Source organism: Crocuta crocuta, unplaced genomic scaffold (assembly GCF_008692635.1).
Source record: "Crocuta crocuta isolate KB4526 unplaced genomic scaffold, BGI_CrCroc_1.0 scaffold133, whole genome shotgun sequence".
NCBI classification, from domain to species: domain Eukaryota; kingdom Metazoa; phylum Chordata; class Mammalia; order Carnivora; family Hyaenidae; genus Crocuta; species Crocuta crocuta.
In genome coordinates this window covers 4,002,345-4,021,392 of record NW_027529438.1, presented here as the reverse complement: position 1 = coordinate 4,021,392, position 19,048 = coordinate 4,002,345, and the positions used below count along the sequence as shown (strand labels likewise).

Sequence of the window (19,048 nt, the reverse complement as noted above, 5' to 3'; positions counted from 1 at the left end):
CGAAGTGTCCAAATATCTTGCCCGTTTTTACAAATCGTATTCATGTTACTGAGATTTGAAAGTTGTTTATGTATCTGGGATACAAGTCCTTTGTCAGATGTGTGATTTGCAGATATTTTCTTCCACTCTGTGGCTTGCCTCTTCAGTCTCTTAGGAGTATCTTTCAAAAAGCAGTTCTTACTTTTAAAGAATGTTTTATTTATTTTTGAGAGAGAGAGAGAGAAAACACAAGCAAGCGAGGGGCAGAGATAGAGGGAGACAGAATCCGAAGCAGGCTCCAGACTCAGCTGTCAGCACAGAGCCTGACGCGGGACTTGACCCCACGAACCGTGAGATCATGACCTGAGCTGCAGTTGGACGCTTAACCGACTGAGCCTCTGAGGCGCCCCTCAGAGAGCAGTTCTTAACTTTTGCTGAAGTCCAATTTATAATTTTTCTCTCTTATGGATTTTATCTTTGGTATAGCTAAGAAATTTTTGCCTACCCCAAGGTTACAAAGAGTTTTTCCCCCCTATATTTTCTTCTAGAAGTTTTATAGTTTTAGGCTTTGTATGCACTTTGAGCTAATTTTTGTGTGAGGTGCAAGGTACAGATTGAGATTGTTGTTTGTTTGCAATATTCATGTTTGTTGAAAAGATCCCCCTAACCTTTGAGTATTGGGGTTGCTGAAGGCATGGTCCTAGGCTTGCTGCTTTTCCCTCTAATGGAAGTTGAAGAAAGAATTCAGATTGAGGAATCAACAGAGTTGATTGTAAAGACTCCTGAGAAGGAGAAAGGGGTGGAACCTGGATGGAAGAACAGGGATTCACTTGAATGCGGATGGTGCCCTGGGAGGAGGCAGCTCACCGGGAAAGCGAGGCTGTTACTTGCAGAACTCTCTCTGCAGCCTCCGAGCCTGAAGAAAGAGCTCTTAGGCTAACAGGCCTCGCCTCTCCTTTTCCTCCTTCCCCATGGGAAGGGAGAGTTCACGTGAGGCTTTGAACTACAGAGGTAACAAGAATATACTCATGGGGAACTTGGCAGCTACCGCCAACATGATGGAATGGAACTTTGGAGTACGTCAGGCCCAGAGGGGAGGAGGAAAGGAAAATACAGGAAGGTAGGCAAGGAAGGAAGGTAGGAGCCTCTGGGGAAAGGCAAGAGTGGATGGGCCTCACAGTTGCTAATTAGTGTTTGGCGTGTGCTGAGAAGTGAGAAACATTTAGTCCTGTGTGGGCAGGGAGGCTGAACTGAACCAAGCCCTAAGCGCCCTAGAAGCAGAGAATCACAGATTGAATGTGAGCGAGGGAGTCCTTTGAAATGGAAACCAGTGGGATGGTCCCGCACACGGAATTCCCAGAATCTGAAGTGTCAGCTTCACGGCTTCACTGTGAGTGAAGAATGTACATCAGGTTGTAGCTGTATCTTCCAGAGGTCGGGCTGGTGTGTGTCAGGTGGCCCACGGAGCACACGCCGAGATAAAAGCCAGAATCAGGGGGTTGGCTCAACTAGCAGAGCAGGAATCTGAGTCCGCCCACATGCACCGGGGTCAGGCTGTGTGATAATATGTAAGGTTTCCCCGTAATGGGCTGGGAGGGGGTGGGGTGGGGCACGTGGGTGGCTCAGTGGTTAAGCGTCCAACTCGATTTCGGCTCAGGTCATGATCTCACATTTCGTGAATTCGAGCCCCATATTGGCCAGTGCAGAAGCTGCTTGGGATTTTCTCTCTCTGCTCCTCCCTGCCTCAAAATAAATAAACTTAAAAAAAAAAAAAAAGGATTTCCCCATAATGGGAGGACAGGACACTGCTCCCTATGTCCCCTGTAGAGTGTACATGAAGAAAGTGCTAGAGGGGCGCCTGGGTGGCTCAGTCGGTTAAGCGTCTGACTTCGGTTCAGGTCATGATCTCATGGTTCATGGGTTTGAGCCCCGCGTCGGGCTCTGTGCTAGCAGCTAGCTTAGAGCCTGGAGCCTGCTTCAGATTCTGTGTCTCCTCTCTCTGACCCTCCCCTGCTCTCTCTCTGTCTCTGTCTCTCTCTCTCAGAAATAAATAAAAACATTAAAACTTAAAAAAAAAAAAGAAAGAAAGTGCTAGAGACTGTGGATTAAGAGACTGGCCCTTGAATATGGCTGTCTGTGACAATGGTTAGGATTTTCCTTCCTACCTTCCTTCCTTGGCTAGTGATGGAGAGATAGAATAGCATGCTGTTCAAAAGCAGGGACTCTGGAGTCAGACTGTCTTGATTCAAATTCTGGTTTTGCTACTTAGCTGTGTGACTGTAGGCAAGTTACTCTCTTGGCCTGTTTCCTTACCTGTAAAATGAGAAGAGAGACACTAACCATCTTGTAGGGCTGTTATAAGACCCAATGTGTCAATGTGCCTTAAGCGTGTAGAAAAGTGACTGGCACAGAGTAGCTGTGACATATGTGATGATTAATAAGGCAGGGTGAGGCGGCACGCTGTAGTCCTTGATTTCTTCTTGTTCTCCTGCTGGGTCCTGTAAGGAAGAGGAACGGTTTACTAACCCGTTTCACTGTTGTTATTACTGGTCGGAAGAGCTCAGGATCGAAAGAAATAGAAGAGCACCCGAGAGTGTGTGATCCATCCCTGGGACGTGAGGCGGGGAGAGGCTGAGAATCGCTCACCCAGCCCAGCTCTTGCGAGTTAGCCTCGATCCTCTGCAGATGTGAGTTCTTGTGAGAAACACTCTTAAAGAGCATGTGGTTTCTGGTTCGCCCAGAGAGGACTCCAATGCCTTCCTGGTTTATCTGAAACGCAATTAGTCCGCTTCCTTGCAGGTGATATACCAGGGCACATTGATTCATCTAAAATTGCTGAGTTTCTGGAAAACAAACAAGAGAGCTGGGGCAGAGACCAAGGACCAGTCAAGGACTGAGTACTGTATAGAGTGTGGGAGCTGACAACCTGTGAGCTAACTGCCCCCACCCCCAACCTCAGCAAACCACCAAAGACTAAATCTAGAAATCCAGTGTTCAGAGCGGCTATTTTGAGAACTGGCTGGAAAGGGCCGAGGGAGGAGGGGCAGGAGGGAGAAGACTCCGCATGCTACTTCTCAGCAGAAGGTACGAGGGAGATTTCAAGGGGGCATTGTGAGTAATGGGGGCTTTCTCCTCCCTACAGCAAGCCCCCTTCGCTGGTCTCCCCAGCGACCCCTCATAAATTGAAGCCAAACGGGGCTGGGAACCCCTGGAAGACCAGACGGCAGCTGAGCCATGGCTCCGTTCCAGGGTCAGTAATCGCAGGAGAGACTCAGGACGGGAGACAGGCTGGCAGGGCAGAGGGGAAGCGGGGGCTGGTGTGCGGGTCTGTCCTGACACATATTCCTGCTCAGAGGAAGCTCAAGATTAGCCGATCTGAGAAGCAAAGTAGAGGAAGAGATAGCCATCTGAAGGGAGATATTTAGAAGTGGGTAGTGATTTTCCTCCAAAGGGGAGGGGCCAGGGCGAGAGAAAAGAATTGGTGGATTAAGGGAACAGGCTTAGAGTCAGACAGAGGGATAGCAGTTAAAGCAAGGAGCAGAGTCAGGGATTTGCTGGCAATCGAGAAAGTAGGATTTGAAGTGGGAGATCACGGGCTACAGAATTTGCCTCTGGACCCACGGCCTTCTTGCCTGGACTATCGACTGTTCTATTCCCCATCACTGCCCTGCTTTTGCAGTGTAGACGAACCACTCGTGATGACGGTGTACTAGAGTGGAACGTGTCATGTAGCTGACTACCGGGCCATTATATTGATCATGTGCAAAATAAATAAATAAATAAATAAATTTGACCACCGGAAGATCATGGNGGAACGTGTCATGTAGCTGACTACCGGGCCATTATATTGATCATGTGCAAAATAAATAAATAAATAAATAAATAAATTTGACCACCGGAAGATCATGAGGAGGGAAAGCAATGACCGACTGGCCCCCCAAGAATCTCAGGAACAACATTCTTTTCATGGACCCTTTCTTTTGGTCAAAGGGCGACTAGCAAAGGAGTGCCTGGCTGGCTCAATCAGTAGAGCACATGACTCTTAACTTCAGGGTCGTGAGTTGAGTTCAAGTGCCATGTTGGACCTGGAGCTTACTTAAAAAAACAAATCAGGGGCCCCTGGGTGGTTCAGGGTTAAGTGTCTGACCCTTGATTTCGGCTCAGGTCATGATCTCACAGTTTGTGGATTCAAGCCCTGTGCTTGCCTCCATGTTGACAGCACTGAGCCTGCTTGGGACTCTCTCCCTCTCTTTCTGCCCCTTCTCTGCTCATGCTCTCTCTCTCTCTCTCTCAAAATAAATAAATGAACTTAAAACAAAACAAAAGGGGAACTAGCAGAAATTCCAGAGTTTCAGGAACGCTTTTGTCAATGTCCTTCCAGATTTTTATGATTATTATTATTATTAAAAACATTTTTTAAATGTTTATTCATTTTTTGAGAGAGAGACACAGAGTGTGGGGGGGGGAGGGGTAGAGAGAGAGGGAGACACAGAATCTAAAGCAAGCTCCAGGCTCTGAGCTGTCAGCACAGAGCCCGATGCAGGGCTCGAACCCATGAACGATCAGACCGTGACCTGAGCCAATGTTGGGTGCTTAACTGACTGAGCCACCCAGGTGCCCCAAGATTTTATTTTTAAGTAATCTCTACACCCAACATGGGGCTCGAACTCCTGACTCTGAGATTAAGAGTTGTGTGCTCTTCTGACTGAGCCAGCCAGGCACTCCTCTTCCAGATTTTTAAATTGAAATGTGTATATATGTATATATATGTGTGTACACACACATACACAAACATATATATATACATGTACTCTATATCTTTTACAAAAATTGGACCATATTAGTTTACAATGTACTTTTATTTATTTAAAAAAATTTTTTTATAGTTATTTAATTTTGAGAGACAGAGTGAGACAGAGTGCAAGCAGGGGAGGGGGAGAGAGAAGGAGACACAGAATCTGAAACAGGCTCCAGGCTCTGAGCAAGCATTCAGCACAGAGCCTGACGCGGGGCTTGAACCCACGAACTGTGATATCATGACCTGAGCTGAAGTCTGACACTTAACCGACTGAGCCATCCAGGCACCCCTACAATGTACTTTTAAAAAATGTCTTAATAATTTTTGTTTTACTGTAAATTATTATTTTCTTATTTCCCCCTATCTTTTTATTAGAAAAATTTATCAGAGTTGAAAGGACAGTTCAGTGTGCATCTATGTGCTTTTCACCTAGATTCGGTAATTGTTAGCATATTGGCATATTTTGGCCAGCATGCCACAATATTCCGTCCTGTGGAAATCGCAGAGCCTGATGGTTGAATGTGGAGTCCGTTGCCCTGGGTCCCAAAGCCGGTTCCACTGTTTTCTAGCAGTGTGGCTTGACCTTGGACATGATCTTTAACATCTCTAAGCCTGTTTCCTCAACTACGAAATCGTAATGACACTTCAGAAATTTCAGAGGATCCAATGAGATAATGTTTGGCACATAAGCAATTCTCAGTAAATATTGTTTGGGTACTTGTTTTGATCTCTTCACTCAGCCTGGAAGTTGGGGACAATATCTGAATTGGTTTCACTTCAAATCACGTTAAGTCCATTAACCTCAAGTGGGCCCTTAGTGCTGCCTGGTGACCCTACCACATCTCACCATTCACTCTCTTAACTTTCTTATACGATTATGTCACTCATTCTCCTTTCTCCTCAAACCTTTCATACTTCCTGGCCCCCCTCTTCCTCTTCCTCACTCCTAGCTGACAATTGTGCCTCTTGTTTAACTGAGAAAATAGAAGCAATCAGAAGAGAACTTTCATACAGTTTCATTACATGTACCATCTTGCTTGCACCCATGCCCATATTCTTTGCCTTCATTCCTGTATTAGGATGGACCCTCTACATCTCTGAGGCCAACCCCTCTACTTGTGTCCTAGATCCATTTCCTTTTGCCTGTTCAAAGCACCACTCTAGGGGCGCCTGGGTGGCTTAGTCGGTTAAGCGTCCGACTTTCGCTTAGGTCATGATCTCGCGGTTCGTAGGTTCAAGCCCCGGGTTGGGCTCTGTGCTGACTGCCAGCTCAGAGCCTGGAGCCTGTTTCAGAGTCTGTCACTCCCTCTCTCTCTGACCCTCCCCTGCTCACGCTGTCTCTCTCTCTCTCTCTCCTAGAAATAAAAAACAAAGCACCACTCTAGTGACTAGCCCTCTTCTGCATTATCAAATTTTCCTTCTCAACTAACTCATCCCCATCTTACCAAAACACTCTCCCATCCACATTCTTCCCCACCTTCTGTCAAATTTCTCTGCTGCTCTTAAAGCAGAGCTCTTTGAAAGAACTATCTTTACACACACATCCATCAAAAAGTCCCATTTATCCTACCATGAAAATTGTCTCAAGTCTGAATACTTCCCATCACCTCCATGATCTGGCTTATACCACTCACGGGCTTGTCATCCTCATAATTCTTTGCCCTGGTTTTCTCTTGCCTTTCTATAGCGTCTGTTCTCCGAGCAGCAAAGTGATTCTTTAAAAACCTATCAGACCATGTTTCCCTCTGCCCCGAACTTTGTAATGCCTTTCCATCAACTGAAAAACAAAATCCAAAGCCTTTGCTCTGGTCCACAGACATTCCTATTCTGGCTCCCGACCCAGCTTCATTTCTTACACGCTCTCCCTCATTCACTCGGCTCCAGCCATGCTGGTTTCCTTACTCTTCCATGAACTTGGCAGGCACAAAACTTGCCTCAGGGACTTTCCACCTCACATTTCATCTGCCGAGAAGGCTCTTCCCCCACACATTCACATGGCTTGTTTACATATGTCTTTCAAACTTCTTCTTGAATGTCACTCATCAGAGAGACTTCCTAATTACACTGTTTCATTTTCCTTCTTGGAACATGTCACCAACGGGCATATGTGTTTAATGAGTTCAGGAACTTTTTTTTGCTCACTGCTGCATCCCCAGCATCTAGAATAATACTTGACATGTATTAGGCACTGATATATTTGTTGAATAAATGAATCTCGTGTTTCTTCTATACTCCATTAGTACAGAGAATCAAACATAAGCAAGTGGTTGGTAAATATTTATCAAAATAGAGTATAAATGGCATAATCTACAACCATAAGCTGGATTCTATCAGCTCCTTAAAGCAGAGCCCTTATATCTGGCAGTCATCCAGCAAAGGTTTGCGTTGCTAAAATGAATACTGTATACTCCATTGAGCTAGTCTAAGGATGAAATGACAAAACCTTCGTGAAAGCACTCAGGTCCTGTATTTTGGCAAATATCAAGTACTCAATTTTGAAATGAGTAAACAGACTCCAAGGGCACCCAGGAGCCCACAGGCGTGCCTCTGTCTCAGGATGGATTATACCGTGAGATAGAAATGTCCAGATGAAGCAGCTCTGGTGACATAATTCTGAAGAAGGGGAAGTACTATTATTTTGAATTTAACTCTCCCTGTGGGCAGAGAGGCTAGAGAAAAGCACACAAATCGTTGACTAATCTTGTTTCAAATTCATGGCCTTGGCCTTGTGAGGGGCCCCCGTGCTTCCCAGCAATGCTATTACTGTTCCCTGGTTTGTTCACTGTCCTGCTTTCCTGGATGAGTATTTCATCCCTTCTTTCCCTCTTCCTTCCTCCAGTACCACTTCCCTCCTCCTTTTGGATGATGACCATGTTACCTATTTTGCTTGCAAAACAGAAGCAATGAGGGGCACCTGGATGGTTCAGTTGGTTAAGTGTCCGATTCTTGATTCTGGCCCAGGTCATGATCTCGCAGTTCAGGAGATCTACAGCTACGATGGTCTCTTGCTCAGATAGGCTCATCTCCCTTCTCGCCCACAGCCAGTGGGCTGTTGAAAGTTGCCACTTTCAGAGAGGATTTTCCTGACCACTCTGTGCACAACTGTATTTCTCCATTCCCACCCCAGCCCTCACTACCCCTTTGCCTGTCTTTTCTCTACAGCACTTATGGCCACTTAGCATACAAGTTTGTTTATTAGTCTATCTGTGCACTAGAACGTAAACCCCATGAGCTTTCACCTGTTCTCTTCTCTACAATTTCCCTAGCACCAATAAATACTTGTTGAATGAGTTTTGATGACTTTTCTTCCTCTTTCTGATCCCAAGACCCACTTCTCCAAAAGCCTAGGGAATGTGCTTGGTAAGAGGAGGACCTGAAAGTGTTGATAGTCTCTAAGGGATGGCACCTTAGTGCTTCTATGAATCTCTGACATTCTGATTTGTCTTTTCCAGCTTAATACCAAAACATCCCCAGCAGCCAACCAGGCACCTGGCCCAGAGGAAAAGGGTGAGTGGGCTTGGACTAGGCAATCGGTAGAGCGGGTAAATACACGGACATGAAGACAGGTAGGGCTCTAAGTCTGGAAGCTCCCAGAGTCAGATGTAATCGGAATAGGAATGTGGATAAGTGAAACCAAGCACTAGATTAGAATTCCTTCCACTTTTCTTCAGAAGTAAACCTCCCAGCATTTACTCTTTGATTTTAGACACTGGCTCTGGAATGCTGGGAAACAGGCACTCTGATAGGAAGAAAGTCACCAGGTAACCCAGCCACTGTCTCAATCAGAAATTGAGGGCAAGCTGAGGAAAGTGAGTATGTTCTGGATATGAATTGCAGGACTTAGGAATAAAGTGGTAACAGAAGACATTTGCCATCTTGGTCTAAGCGTAGCAAAGCTCCTAAGTAATTTGAGATCGCTCTCAGCCTCGGTTCCCCGACTCAAGCTATCAGGCATCCTCAGGCCTGGCAAAGATTGGAGAACCCCCGCAGAGCCCAGCAGGAAGCAGACCCTAACCACTGCATCTGGGGCCTGGAGAAAGGGGCAGGGGCCATGCAGGTTTTCTCATTAATGAATCTCTCCACTCTCTGCAGGGAAAGCTGGCAGTGCCAAGAAGGCTGAGGAGGAGGAAGAGATTGATATCGATCTGACAGCACCGGAAACAGAGAAGGCTGCCCTTGCTATTCAGGGCAAGTTCCGGAGATTCCAGAAAAGGAAAAAGGATCCTAGCTCCTGAAGTACCAGTCTTGCCCTTCACCCTCTCCCTTCTCCCCTCTTCTCCGCGGTTCTAACTCCTATGTATCTTTGTCTCTTTGCCCTTCTAGCCTCTTGTTGAGACAAATTCCACCCTTATATATTATTTTCTCTGATATCCCCCTCAAGCCATTGCAGCAGTGGAGACACAAGGAACATGGGGAAGATGAAGAATTCAGTTGGCAGCCACTTGCTAAAGGTGGACCGGCTTCTCCTTGGGATAAGCCTCCTTCGCCAGCACCCAGGCCTGGCCTATGAGGTTGAGGAACAAGAGGCTTTGAGGCTGAGAGAGGGGCCCCTGCCAGCGTGGGAGGAAGGGGGAAGCCTTCAGAGCAGGGCGCCCGAGGGTGGGCTTCAGCACTGTTCCGCCGGCTACAACATTCACACTTCGGGTACCATGTCTTGCCCCTCACACCCTTCTGCAGCACCACATCCACCTTCCCTCCTAGGAGCCAAGTGACCGTGGGGACTGGGCCCCCTCCCTCTAGGCGGACCCAAATCAAGCACCTTCCACGTTAGTGCATGCTGAGTAGAGGAGTTTCCAGGAAGGGCTCCTTCATCATCCAGTCTAGGACCCTAAGGGGCAGAGGCAGAACAGGTTCAGAGGGTCAAGGGCAGGGAGATGGGACTAGAGAAGATTTGGAGAGGAAAGAAAAGTAAGGGAGGGGGGCTTTCCGGAGACTCAGCTACTGCTGGCAGACATGGACCAGATGAAGGATTTCTGGGACTTTGCCAACCTGCCTCCCTCTAACCCTCCAAATCTGGCCATCCCTAAAGGCCACCAAACCAAGTGACCCCTGGATTCCCCACATCCCCACTGTGGAGTCAGAGCGGAAGTGAAATAGCCCCTCTTGTGATTTTAGCATGTATAATAATGATTAAAAAAAACAACAACCCTCAAGTGGAGTCATTCAACCTCTACTTCTGTCTTTTCTTGGAGGGAATGTATGAGCCCCAGCTGGCCTCAGGCGGGGGTGAGGGAGAAAGTGCGAGAATTTCATGGTGGCGCAGGAAGTCAGCGCTGCCTGAGCCTTCCTCCACCTGACCTTGCCCTCACCTTGATTCGCCTCCCACACTGTCTCTTTCTCTGCTGCTGTCACCACCCCCGTGTACACCTGCAAGGGTGCTCGCCTCCCTCCCTGTCACCTTCCTCCCGCCTTCCTCCTGAGAGCACACTTGGGATCTGTCCCTTGGAAAACAAACCCAGCCTTCCTGGCGGCCTGTCCCCAAGCGACCGCTGTCCCTCCCACATCCCCCCTCTGTCCCACTGTTTCTCTGACCTGGGGGCAGGAGAAGATGGCTCTGGGTCAGGAGAGCGCACCGCTGTCATGCCGGAGGTTTTAAACCATGAATTAAATAAAGTGATGGTGTTCAAGGGAGCTTGCACTGCTGAGAACTAATCTCTACACGTTGAAACCGGAAGCTGTGCGCTTGAAGATCAAGCCAGGAAAGCTCGATCTCACACACTCTCTTCACTTCTTAGTGTTCACCTTTCTTGATTCAAGAATACGGGAGGGGCGCCTGGGTGGCTCAGTCGGTTAAGCATCAGACTTTGGCTCAGGTCATGATGTCGAGGTTCGTGGGTTCAGGCCCCGCATTGGGCTCTGTGCTGACAGCTAGCTCAGAGCCTGGAGCCTGTTTCGGATTCTGTGTCTCCCTCTCTCTCTGACACTCCCCTGTTCATGCTGTCTCTCTCTCTCTCTCTCAGAAATAAATAAAACATTAAAAAATTTTTTAAAAATACAGGAGGGGCGCCTGGGTGGCTCAGTCGGTTAAGTGTCCAACTTCGGCTCAGGTCATGATTTCACGGTTCATGGGTTCGAGCCCCGCATCGGGCTCTGTGCTGACAGCTCGGAGCCTGGAGCCTGCTTCCGATTCTGTGTCTCCCTCTCTCTCTGACCCTCCCCTGCTCACGCTGCCTCTCTCTTTCTCAGAAATAAATAAAACATTAAAAAATTTAAAAAAAAAAAACGGGAGCCCGGGGCGCATGTAGGTGGATCAATTGGTGAAGCGTCCAACTTTGGCTCAGGTCACAATCTCACCGTTTGTGAGTTCAAGCCCCGCTGGTGCTGCAGAGCCTACTTGGGATTCTCTCTCTCTCTCTCTGCCCCTCCCCCATTTGTGTGCACGCTCTCTCTCTCTCTCAAAATAAATAAATAAACTGAAACCAAAATGTCTTAACAGAAGAGACAGCCAGAAACAGACACGGAGGAAAGCAACTCTCGCTCCCGCACGTGCCTCTTTCAGCGCTGGTACAGCCGGGAGGTAGCCCTGGCCAAAGTGCCAGAGGTTTGGAGATCTGAGCAGGAGAGACTTAGGAGCATGTGCCCAAACCCCAGGCTCAAAGGCGAAAGTTTTGGGAGAAATTCCAGCAGCGAGAGGGACAAGGAACCTGATTCCTGCCACAAGCTGCTGTCAGGGACTGGGTGTCCTTGCTGGGTGGGACTCCTGACCTCCCTGACCTGGCCCTGAGATGGAGGCGCTTTCCCACTGTCGTCTCTTAACTCGTTCTGCCCCAGAGTTCTTTTGGGGGAGCGGCCCTTCCTGCTCACTTCTGCCTCTCTTTCTGCCCCTCTTGCTTTTGCTGCCTTTCCTTTATTTCTGGGGTTGTTTGGGGGGTGGGGGGCAGTGGCTCCTGGCAGCGTCTTTTTCCCTGCCATCCGGGTCCCGAGGCCCAGCCATCACTGGAATCACCATCCCGTAGCCGCCACCCTCCTCTTCCTCACTGTCGTCTCTCCAAAGGCAGCTCCTCCGCTGCCTGTGCCCCTGAAGCCTGAGGGCGGGGGGGTCAGCGGGTTCCTTTCTTTTCTGGTCATTTGGGAAGCGGCTCTGACTCCAGATCTTCAAAGGCAGAGACCCACAGCCGACAGGTGTCAGAAAGTAAGCCTTTCACCCCCACCCCCAGGCTGCAGGAAACCCTCATTCCCTCCCCGGCTCCCCTTCTCCAGCCTTGGCGTTCACAACCCTCCCTCTCCCTCCCTGCTTTCCGTTTTCCCCTTGGTGTGAGGTGATGATCGTGATCTTGATGACTGGCCTCTCTTACCCCGCAGTCACCTAGATCTTGGCGAGTGGAAGACGGGAGGCTTGTCTGCTTCCATAGCTGTGAGCGTTCTCACTTGTGCATAATGCTGTCAGCTTTGGCTTCATCAGAGTTAGGGGCCTCAGGGATGCTGGGCCCCCACGGGGTCGGGGGGGGGACTCACTAGCCTTATGCCCCCTGAAGGGCATGGATGGTGATGACAATAAAAATATCTATGATTTGTAAAATACTCTGTCTAGACACTGTTCAAAGCACTTTTACATATATTTATTTATTTATATAAAGTTTATTTATTTATTTTGACAGAGTGAGCAAGCANTGGGCCCCCACGGGGTCGGGGGGGGGGACTCACTAGCCTTATGCCCCCTGAAGGGCATGGATGGTGATGACAATAAAAATATCTATGATTTGTAAAATACTCTGTCTAGACACTGTTCAAAGCACTTTTACATATATTTATTTATTTATATAAAGTTTATTTATTTTGACAGAGTGAGCAAGCATGTGGGGGGGGAGGGGCAGAGAAGGAGAGAGAGAGAATCCCAAGCAGGCTCCATGCTGTGAGCACAGAGCTCAAGAACCGTAGATTACGACCTGAGCCGAAATCAAGAGTCAGACACTTGGGGCGCCTGGGTGGCTCAGTCTTTGGTGCCTGGGTCTGACTTTGGCTCAGGGCATGATCTCTCAGTTTGTGAGTTCGAGCCCCGCATCATCGGGCTCTGTGCTGACAGCTCAGAGTCTGGAGCCTGCTTCGGATTCCGTGTCTCCCTTGTTCTCTGCCCCTCCCCCACTCGTGCTCTGTCTCTCTCTCTCTCAAAAATAAATATTAGAAGAAAAAAAAGAGTTGGATGCTTAACTGACTGAGCCATCTAGGCGCCCCAACACTTGTACGTATATTAACTGATTTAATTCTTGGAACCCTGTGACACAGATACTATTATTATCCCATTTGACAGATGAAGAAACGGAGGCACAGACAGCTCAACACCTTCCCCAAGCGAAGTGAGCGGTTGCACCAGGACCAGGACTCAGGAGGTCATGTTCCAGAATCTGCACCTCCTACCACTTCAGAGGGACTGGACGAACGAAGGCGGACAGCTTGGGAGGCAGGGATGTGGTTCAGTCAAGTTTGAGGGCGGAACGTCCCTGAGCTGCGCTCGGGCATAGCTGCTCGGTCCTCTGTGGTCCGCACGGGGAAGATCTGGACCCTGTCCGGGGCCCAGCCTTCCCAGAAAGGACCAGACCCAGCTTTCCCCGCTGCTCTGCCAGACTCGTTCCAGAATTCTGTCAGTGCCCGGTCTCCTCCCTCTGCCTCCCCTCCGGCTCCAGGAAATGTGTCGCCAGCCTGAGGCCAAATGGGTAGAGAGATGGGCCTCAGAGCTTGGGAGCGAGGGCCGGTATGTGGGCCTTGAACAGAGGGACGGCCCACGGGCTCGCGTTAGGTATAAGGGCGGATAGGTGTGGGCATCACGAAGGGAACCAAACTCTTCCCGGCCTCCTGGGAGGGCGCCGGGTCCCCTAGGCCACTTCTCAGCAGGGGGACGCACTGCCCTCTAGAGGATGTTTTGGAAATCGGTGAGGGTAATTTGTAGGGTTTTTTAACACTTGGGGGCTTGGGTGGGCCCAGAGGCGGTATGATTTATTATTTCCCGGTATTACTTAGGGTCTTGGGGGCAGGTGCTACACATACTGCAATGACCGGGACAGGACTGCCTGTCCCAAAATGCGCCACAGCCCGCGTGTCTCGGCAAAGTCCCACTGGACACCAACGTCCCCGGAAGAACCGGTTCTTATCTGCACGAGCCCAGACCCCCGCTTCGTTTTACAAGTGAACACAAAGTCTTTTTTTGAACCACTGATTAAATACCGAATTTCCCAGACATGCAGTGAATGTGTAGATTGAAGGAACTTATAATTCGTTTTGTTCAGGGCTTTCCCAAGAGCTGCTCACCGTTCAGAAATCCGTGTCCTCCAGCCACGGCTGCTTAATGAATGGTATCTGAGTTACTGATACCTATGCGTTTGGTCTTTTGCCCTTTTGTTCACAGTGATTCTATATTAAGTCCACGGCTCTGACTACCAGATTAGATGTGTAGCCATGACTGATATTACATACTGAAATACTTTCTATTTTATTACAAATTAATCTTTTATTTCACCTTTATCATATTAGAGTCCTAGACTTACGTTTTGAAATGTGGTATATAGTTTATATTGCATATGAATATTGTTCAGGAGAGTGAAAGGGGCGCTGGACTGAAAGGGGTGGAAACTACTGCCCGAAGCCTTTGGAAAGCCAGGCCCAGCACTAGCCTGAAGGCTTGGGAATCTGTCTTTCTCCTGCCTCCACCCCTCTTCTCTCTAAAAGAGACCCACCCCAAACATTACGGCCAAGCTGCAAGTCTTTACAATGGGCTGGCCCCTCAGAGAGGGACCTCAAGGTAAATAGGGAGGGCTCAGCCAGAGCCACACTTAATGCCTAGAAAGGAAAGCTTCTGCAAGACAAAAAGATCATGTCTGTATTGTGATGGGGTCTGTATCGTGAAGCAGACAGTGACAGATTGGGATCCAGACCAGTGGACAGTGAGTTAGGTGTGCTGGGGGAGAGGTTCCCCCACTTCCTTCAACTGAAAAGAGGAAGAAAAGAGAGGGAGGCACAGATGATGAGGCACTGGCGTGGATAGGACTTCGACTCCGTGCTAAGCCCCTAGCGATGTGGTTTACCCATATTCTCAATGTCTTCTTTGAAGTTCACCATAGGTTAGGGATTCACTTAACAAAAACTCCAGGTTCTGAAGTCAGGTCGTTTGTCCTAGATCACGGAGAGCCACAGCCGCAATTTAAACCAGGTCTGGTTTGATGCCTGTTTTAGGTCTTGCCAAAAGCAGGGGTGAGTTCCTTCTCCAGACCATTCCTAACTTGTGGTTCTTTTAGAAAAAGCAAAGATACGTACGTGAATCAGCATCTGTTGAATCGTGATTTTACCCTAAAGCAATACTAAACAATGTTCACACGCTAGACTCAACCCTCTTTTAATGAGGTGGCTTTGTCTCTGTCTCTCGCTCTGTGTGTGTGTGTGTGTGTGTGCGTGTGATTCACAAATTCACACACCTTTGCTCATTCTCAGATTCCCTACTCTTGTGGGGGAAGCGCACCATTTGGCTTCACCCACACTGGATGACCGCTTCCTAAGGAGGTGTTCTGTCGCTTTTATTTCCTGAGTGTGAATAACTAGGAATGGGGCGTTTCAGTGAAAACTTTGCTGTCTTGGCGGAGCCTGGCTCAGTGGACAAGACACTGCTCTTTAGCTGTGATTTCTCACAAGGACTTTGCCAGCGTTGCATGTTCCATTTATTTCAATTCATGGAAACTGCCCTCTGGGAAGGAATATATAATACAGATTTTGATACAACTTCTTTTTTCCAGATTTTTGGAGATATAATTGACACATTACATTGTATAAGTTTAGAGTATACGACCTGCTGGTTTGATACAATTCTAAAGTGCAAACTGATGAACACCATAGTATCAGCTACCAGCCTCATTTAATCACATAGTTACCATTTCCTTTTTGTGGTGAGAACATTTAAGATCTACTCTCTCTACTCTCTCTCATAGCAACATTCAAGTCTATGATACAGTGTTATTAGCTATTATCACCATGCTGTACATTAGATACCCACTTGTTAATCGCATATTGGCATAACTTCTATTGCACTACAAGGTATTTATCCAAGGGTTACAGGTTTATTTATCCAAGGGATACAGATGCTGTTTCAAAAGGGATGCATGCACCCCAATGTTTATAGCAGCGCTATCAATGATAGCCAAAATATGGAAAGAGCCCAAATGTCCATCTACAGATGAATGGATAAAGAAGATGTGATTTATATATACAATGGAGTATTACTCAGCAATCAAAAAGAATGAAATCTTGCCATTTGCAACATGGATGGAACTAGAGTGTGTTAAGTGAAGTGAGTCAGAGAAAGATAAATATCATTATGACTCCACTCATATGAAAATTTGAAGATACAAAACAGATGAACATAAGGGAAGGCAAACAAAAATAACATAAAAACCGGGAGGGGGACAAAATATAAGAGACTCTTAAATATAGAGAACAAAGAGAGGGTTGCAGGAGGCGTTGTGAGAGGGGGGAATGGGGTAAACGGGTAAGGGGAGGTAAGGAATCTGCTCCTGAAATCATTGTTGCACCATGTACTAACTAATAAATTTTAAAAGTAATTAATTAATTAAAGAAATAAAATCTTTTAGAGGCACCTAGGTGGCTCAGTTGATTAAGCATCCAACTCTTGATTTTGGCTCAAATCATGATCTCACAGTTTGTGAGTTCGAGCCCCGTGCCAGGCTCTGTGCTGACTGCTCGGAGCCTAGAGCCTGCTTCAGATTCTGCGTCTCCTTCTCTCTCTGCTCCTTCCCTGCCCATGCTCTCTCTCTCTCTCTCTCAAAAATAAATAAACATTAAAAAAAATTTTAAACTAAAATCTTAAAAATAAATTAAATCTTCTAGATTACTCCGAAGCACTTTTTAAGGAAGGAAGCTGTTCTTGAAGGCTTTTCTGAATTAGACAATAATTCCTTTCATTCTAACACCAATCTGATAATCTGACATTCAATATGTCTCTTGTGCGGGTTCTGTTCCCAATTCCAGAGGGATTGTTTGCGTGTGTGTATGATTTTCGCACACAACCAAGCAATTCTCTAACACCAGATGTTCTCTAACACTAGCTGGATGGATGTCCTACAATTCAACTCAGTTCTAACACTGTCTACCTGGAGATAACGTCAGACCCCACAGCTTAAGGGTTCGGTCCTACAAAAGACTGTTCGTCACCCCCTTCAGATGCCTGTTGCAAGTCCAGGTTTTCACCTGTCCTTTTGACCAACCTGATATAGGTCATAGGTTTCGATAACTGCTTCCTTGGATGAGATTTATTTGCTAGAGCAGCTCACAGAATTCAGAAACATTTTACTTACTAGATTACTGGCTCATTAGAAAAAAATACCACACTAGAACAGCCAGATAGAACAGATACACGGGGCAACGTATGGGGAAAGGACGAGGAATTTCCATGCCCTCTCCATGCACCACTGTCCCCACACTTCCGAGTGTTTGCCAACCCAGAAGCTCTCCTTTTATTTTTTTTTAATTAAAAAAATTTTTTTTGAGAGAGAGAGAGCATGAGCAGGGGAAGGGCAGAGAGAGAGGGAGACATAGAATCCGAAGCAGACTCCAGGCTTGGAGCTGTCAGCACAGAGCCCGATGCAGGGCTTGAACTCACAAACCATAAGATGATGACCTGAGCCAGAGTCGGACACGTAACCGACTGGGCTGCTCAGGTCCCCCCTTTTAGTTTTTTTTAAAAATGTTTATTAATTGTTGAGAGAGCGCAGGCTGGGGAGGGGCAGAGAGAGGGGAACAGAGGATCTGACGTGGGTTCTGGGCTGACGCCAGTGAATCCGATGCAGGACTCAACTCATGAACTGGGAACCTGAGCTAAAGTCAGACACTCAGACACTGAGCTACCCAGGCGCCCCTCTTTTTAGTATTTTTTAAAAATCTTAATGTTTATTTATTTTTGAGAGCGAGAGAGAGACGCAGAGAGAGGGAGACACAGAATCCGAAACAGGCTCCAGGCTCCGAGCTGTCAGCACAGAGCCTGAAACAGGGCTCGAACCCACAAACCATGAGATCATGACCTGAGCCAAAGTCAGACACGACTGACTGAGCCCCCCAGGCGCCCCTCCTTTTAGGTTTTTATGGAGGTTTCTTTCCACAGGCATGACTAGTTAACTCATTGGCCATTGGTGATTGATTCAACGCGGAAGCCCTTCTCCCCTCTCTGGAGGCCAGGGAGTGGGGCTGAAAGTTCCAAACCTCTAATCACGTGGTTGCTCTCCCCATCCAGCACTGTCTTTAGGTTAAGCTGAGCTTCCCTAACTTCACCTTATTAATATAATAAATGATACCTTTATTGCTCTCACCAATTAGGAAGTGCAAGAAGTGGGACAAAGACCAAAGATACGTTTTTTTTATTTTTAAAAATGTTTATTTTATTTTTGAGAGAGAGAGATAGAGAGAGAGAGAGCGTAGGGTAGGAGCAGAGAGAGGGGGACAGAAGACCCAGAGCAGGCTCTGTGCTGACAGCAGGACTCAAACTCCTGAACCTTGAGATCATGACCCGAGTCGAAGTTGGATGCTTAACCCACTGAACCATCCAGAAGCCCCAAAGATGTGTTTCTTAATATAAATGACAAGACTACACCTTGGTTCTCTATAGCAATTATACATTATCACGTCCATGTAATAAATTCAGAGGGGTTCAGAGGGATTAAATAACTCCCTTAAAACCTCGAGACATTCTGGCTCCCTACCTCACATTCTATTCTGCCTCCCTAATGGTCCCGTCAGCCTCTTGCGTTAAGAAATGGACTGTGCGTGACATACAACCCTGGCTAATAGGCCAGGGTGGTACCTTCAGGTCTCTTGAGGGAGCTAAGCAGGAAAAGAAGATTAGAAACCACCGTTGACTATGGGACCTGAGCTTCCCCTTATGAACTAGGTGTTTAATCCACTTCGCCATAAGATTGGGTATACCCAACATCAGTTTATCATTAATGGAAACTATTTATAAAAAAAATCAAGCTTTTTTTTTTTTTTCCTACTTCCAGAAGGTAAGTTGTATGAGCAGGAGGCCCAGGAGCCTTTAATACTGTTCTTGCTGCATTGCCTCCTCTTCCTCAAAGCTCGACCAGTTGACTGAATTAGAAACAAACTTCAGCCTGGTTTATATATGCTGATAGCACCCAAAAGTGAAGAGCTATAAGGGCGCCTGGCTGACTCAGTCAGAAGAGTATGAGATTTTGATCTTGGGGTCATGCGCTTGAGCCCCACATTAAGCATAGAGATTACCTAAAAAAAATCTTCAAAAGTGAAGAACTATAACATTATAGC

The 19,048-nt window shown here is 47.3% G+C and overlaps 1 protein-coding gene across 1 annotated transcript; it reads left to right on the top strand.

The window, feature by feature from the left end:
* Nucleotides 1-8,223: 8,223 nt before the first annotated feature.
* PCP4L1 (Purkinje cell protein 4 like 1) lies at nucleotides 8,224-9,935 on the top strand (the record flags this gene model as incomplete). Its single annotated transcript, XM_077760014.1, has 2 exons — nucleotides 8,224-8,284; nucleotides 8,870-9,935. Coding segments are annotated over 2 exons (204 nt in total), but the record flags the coding sequence as incomplete, so codon positions are not given.
* Between the last annotated feature and the right edge of the window lie 9,113 nt (nucleotides 9,936-19,048).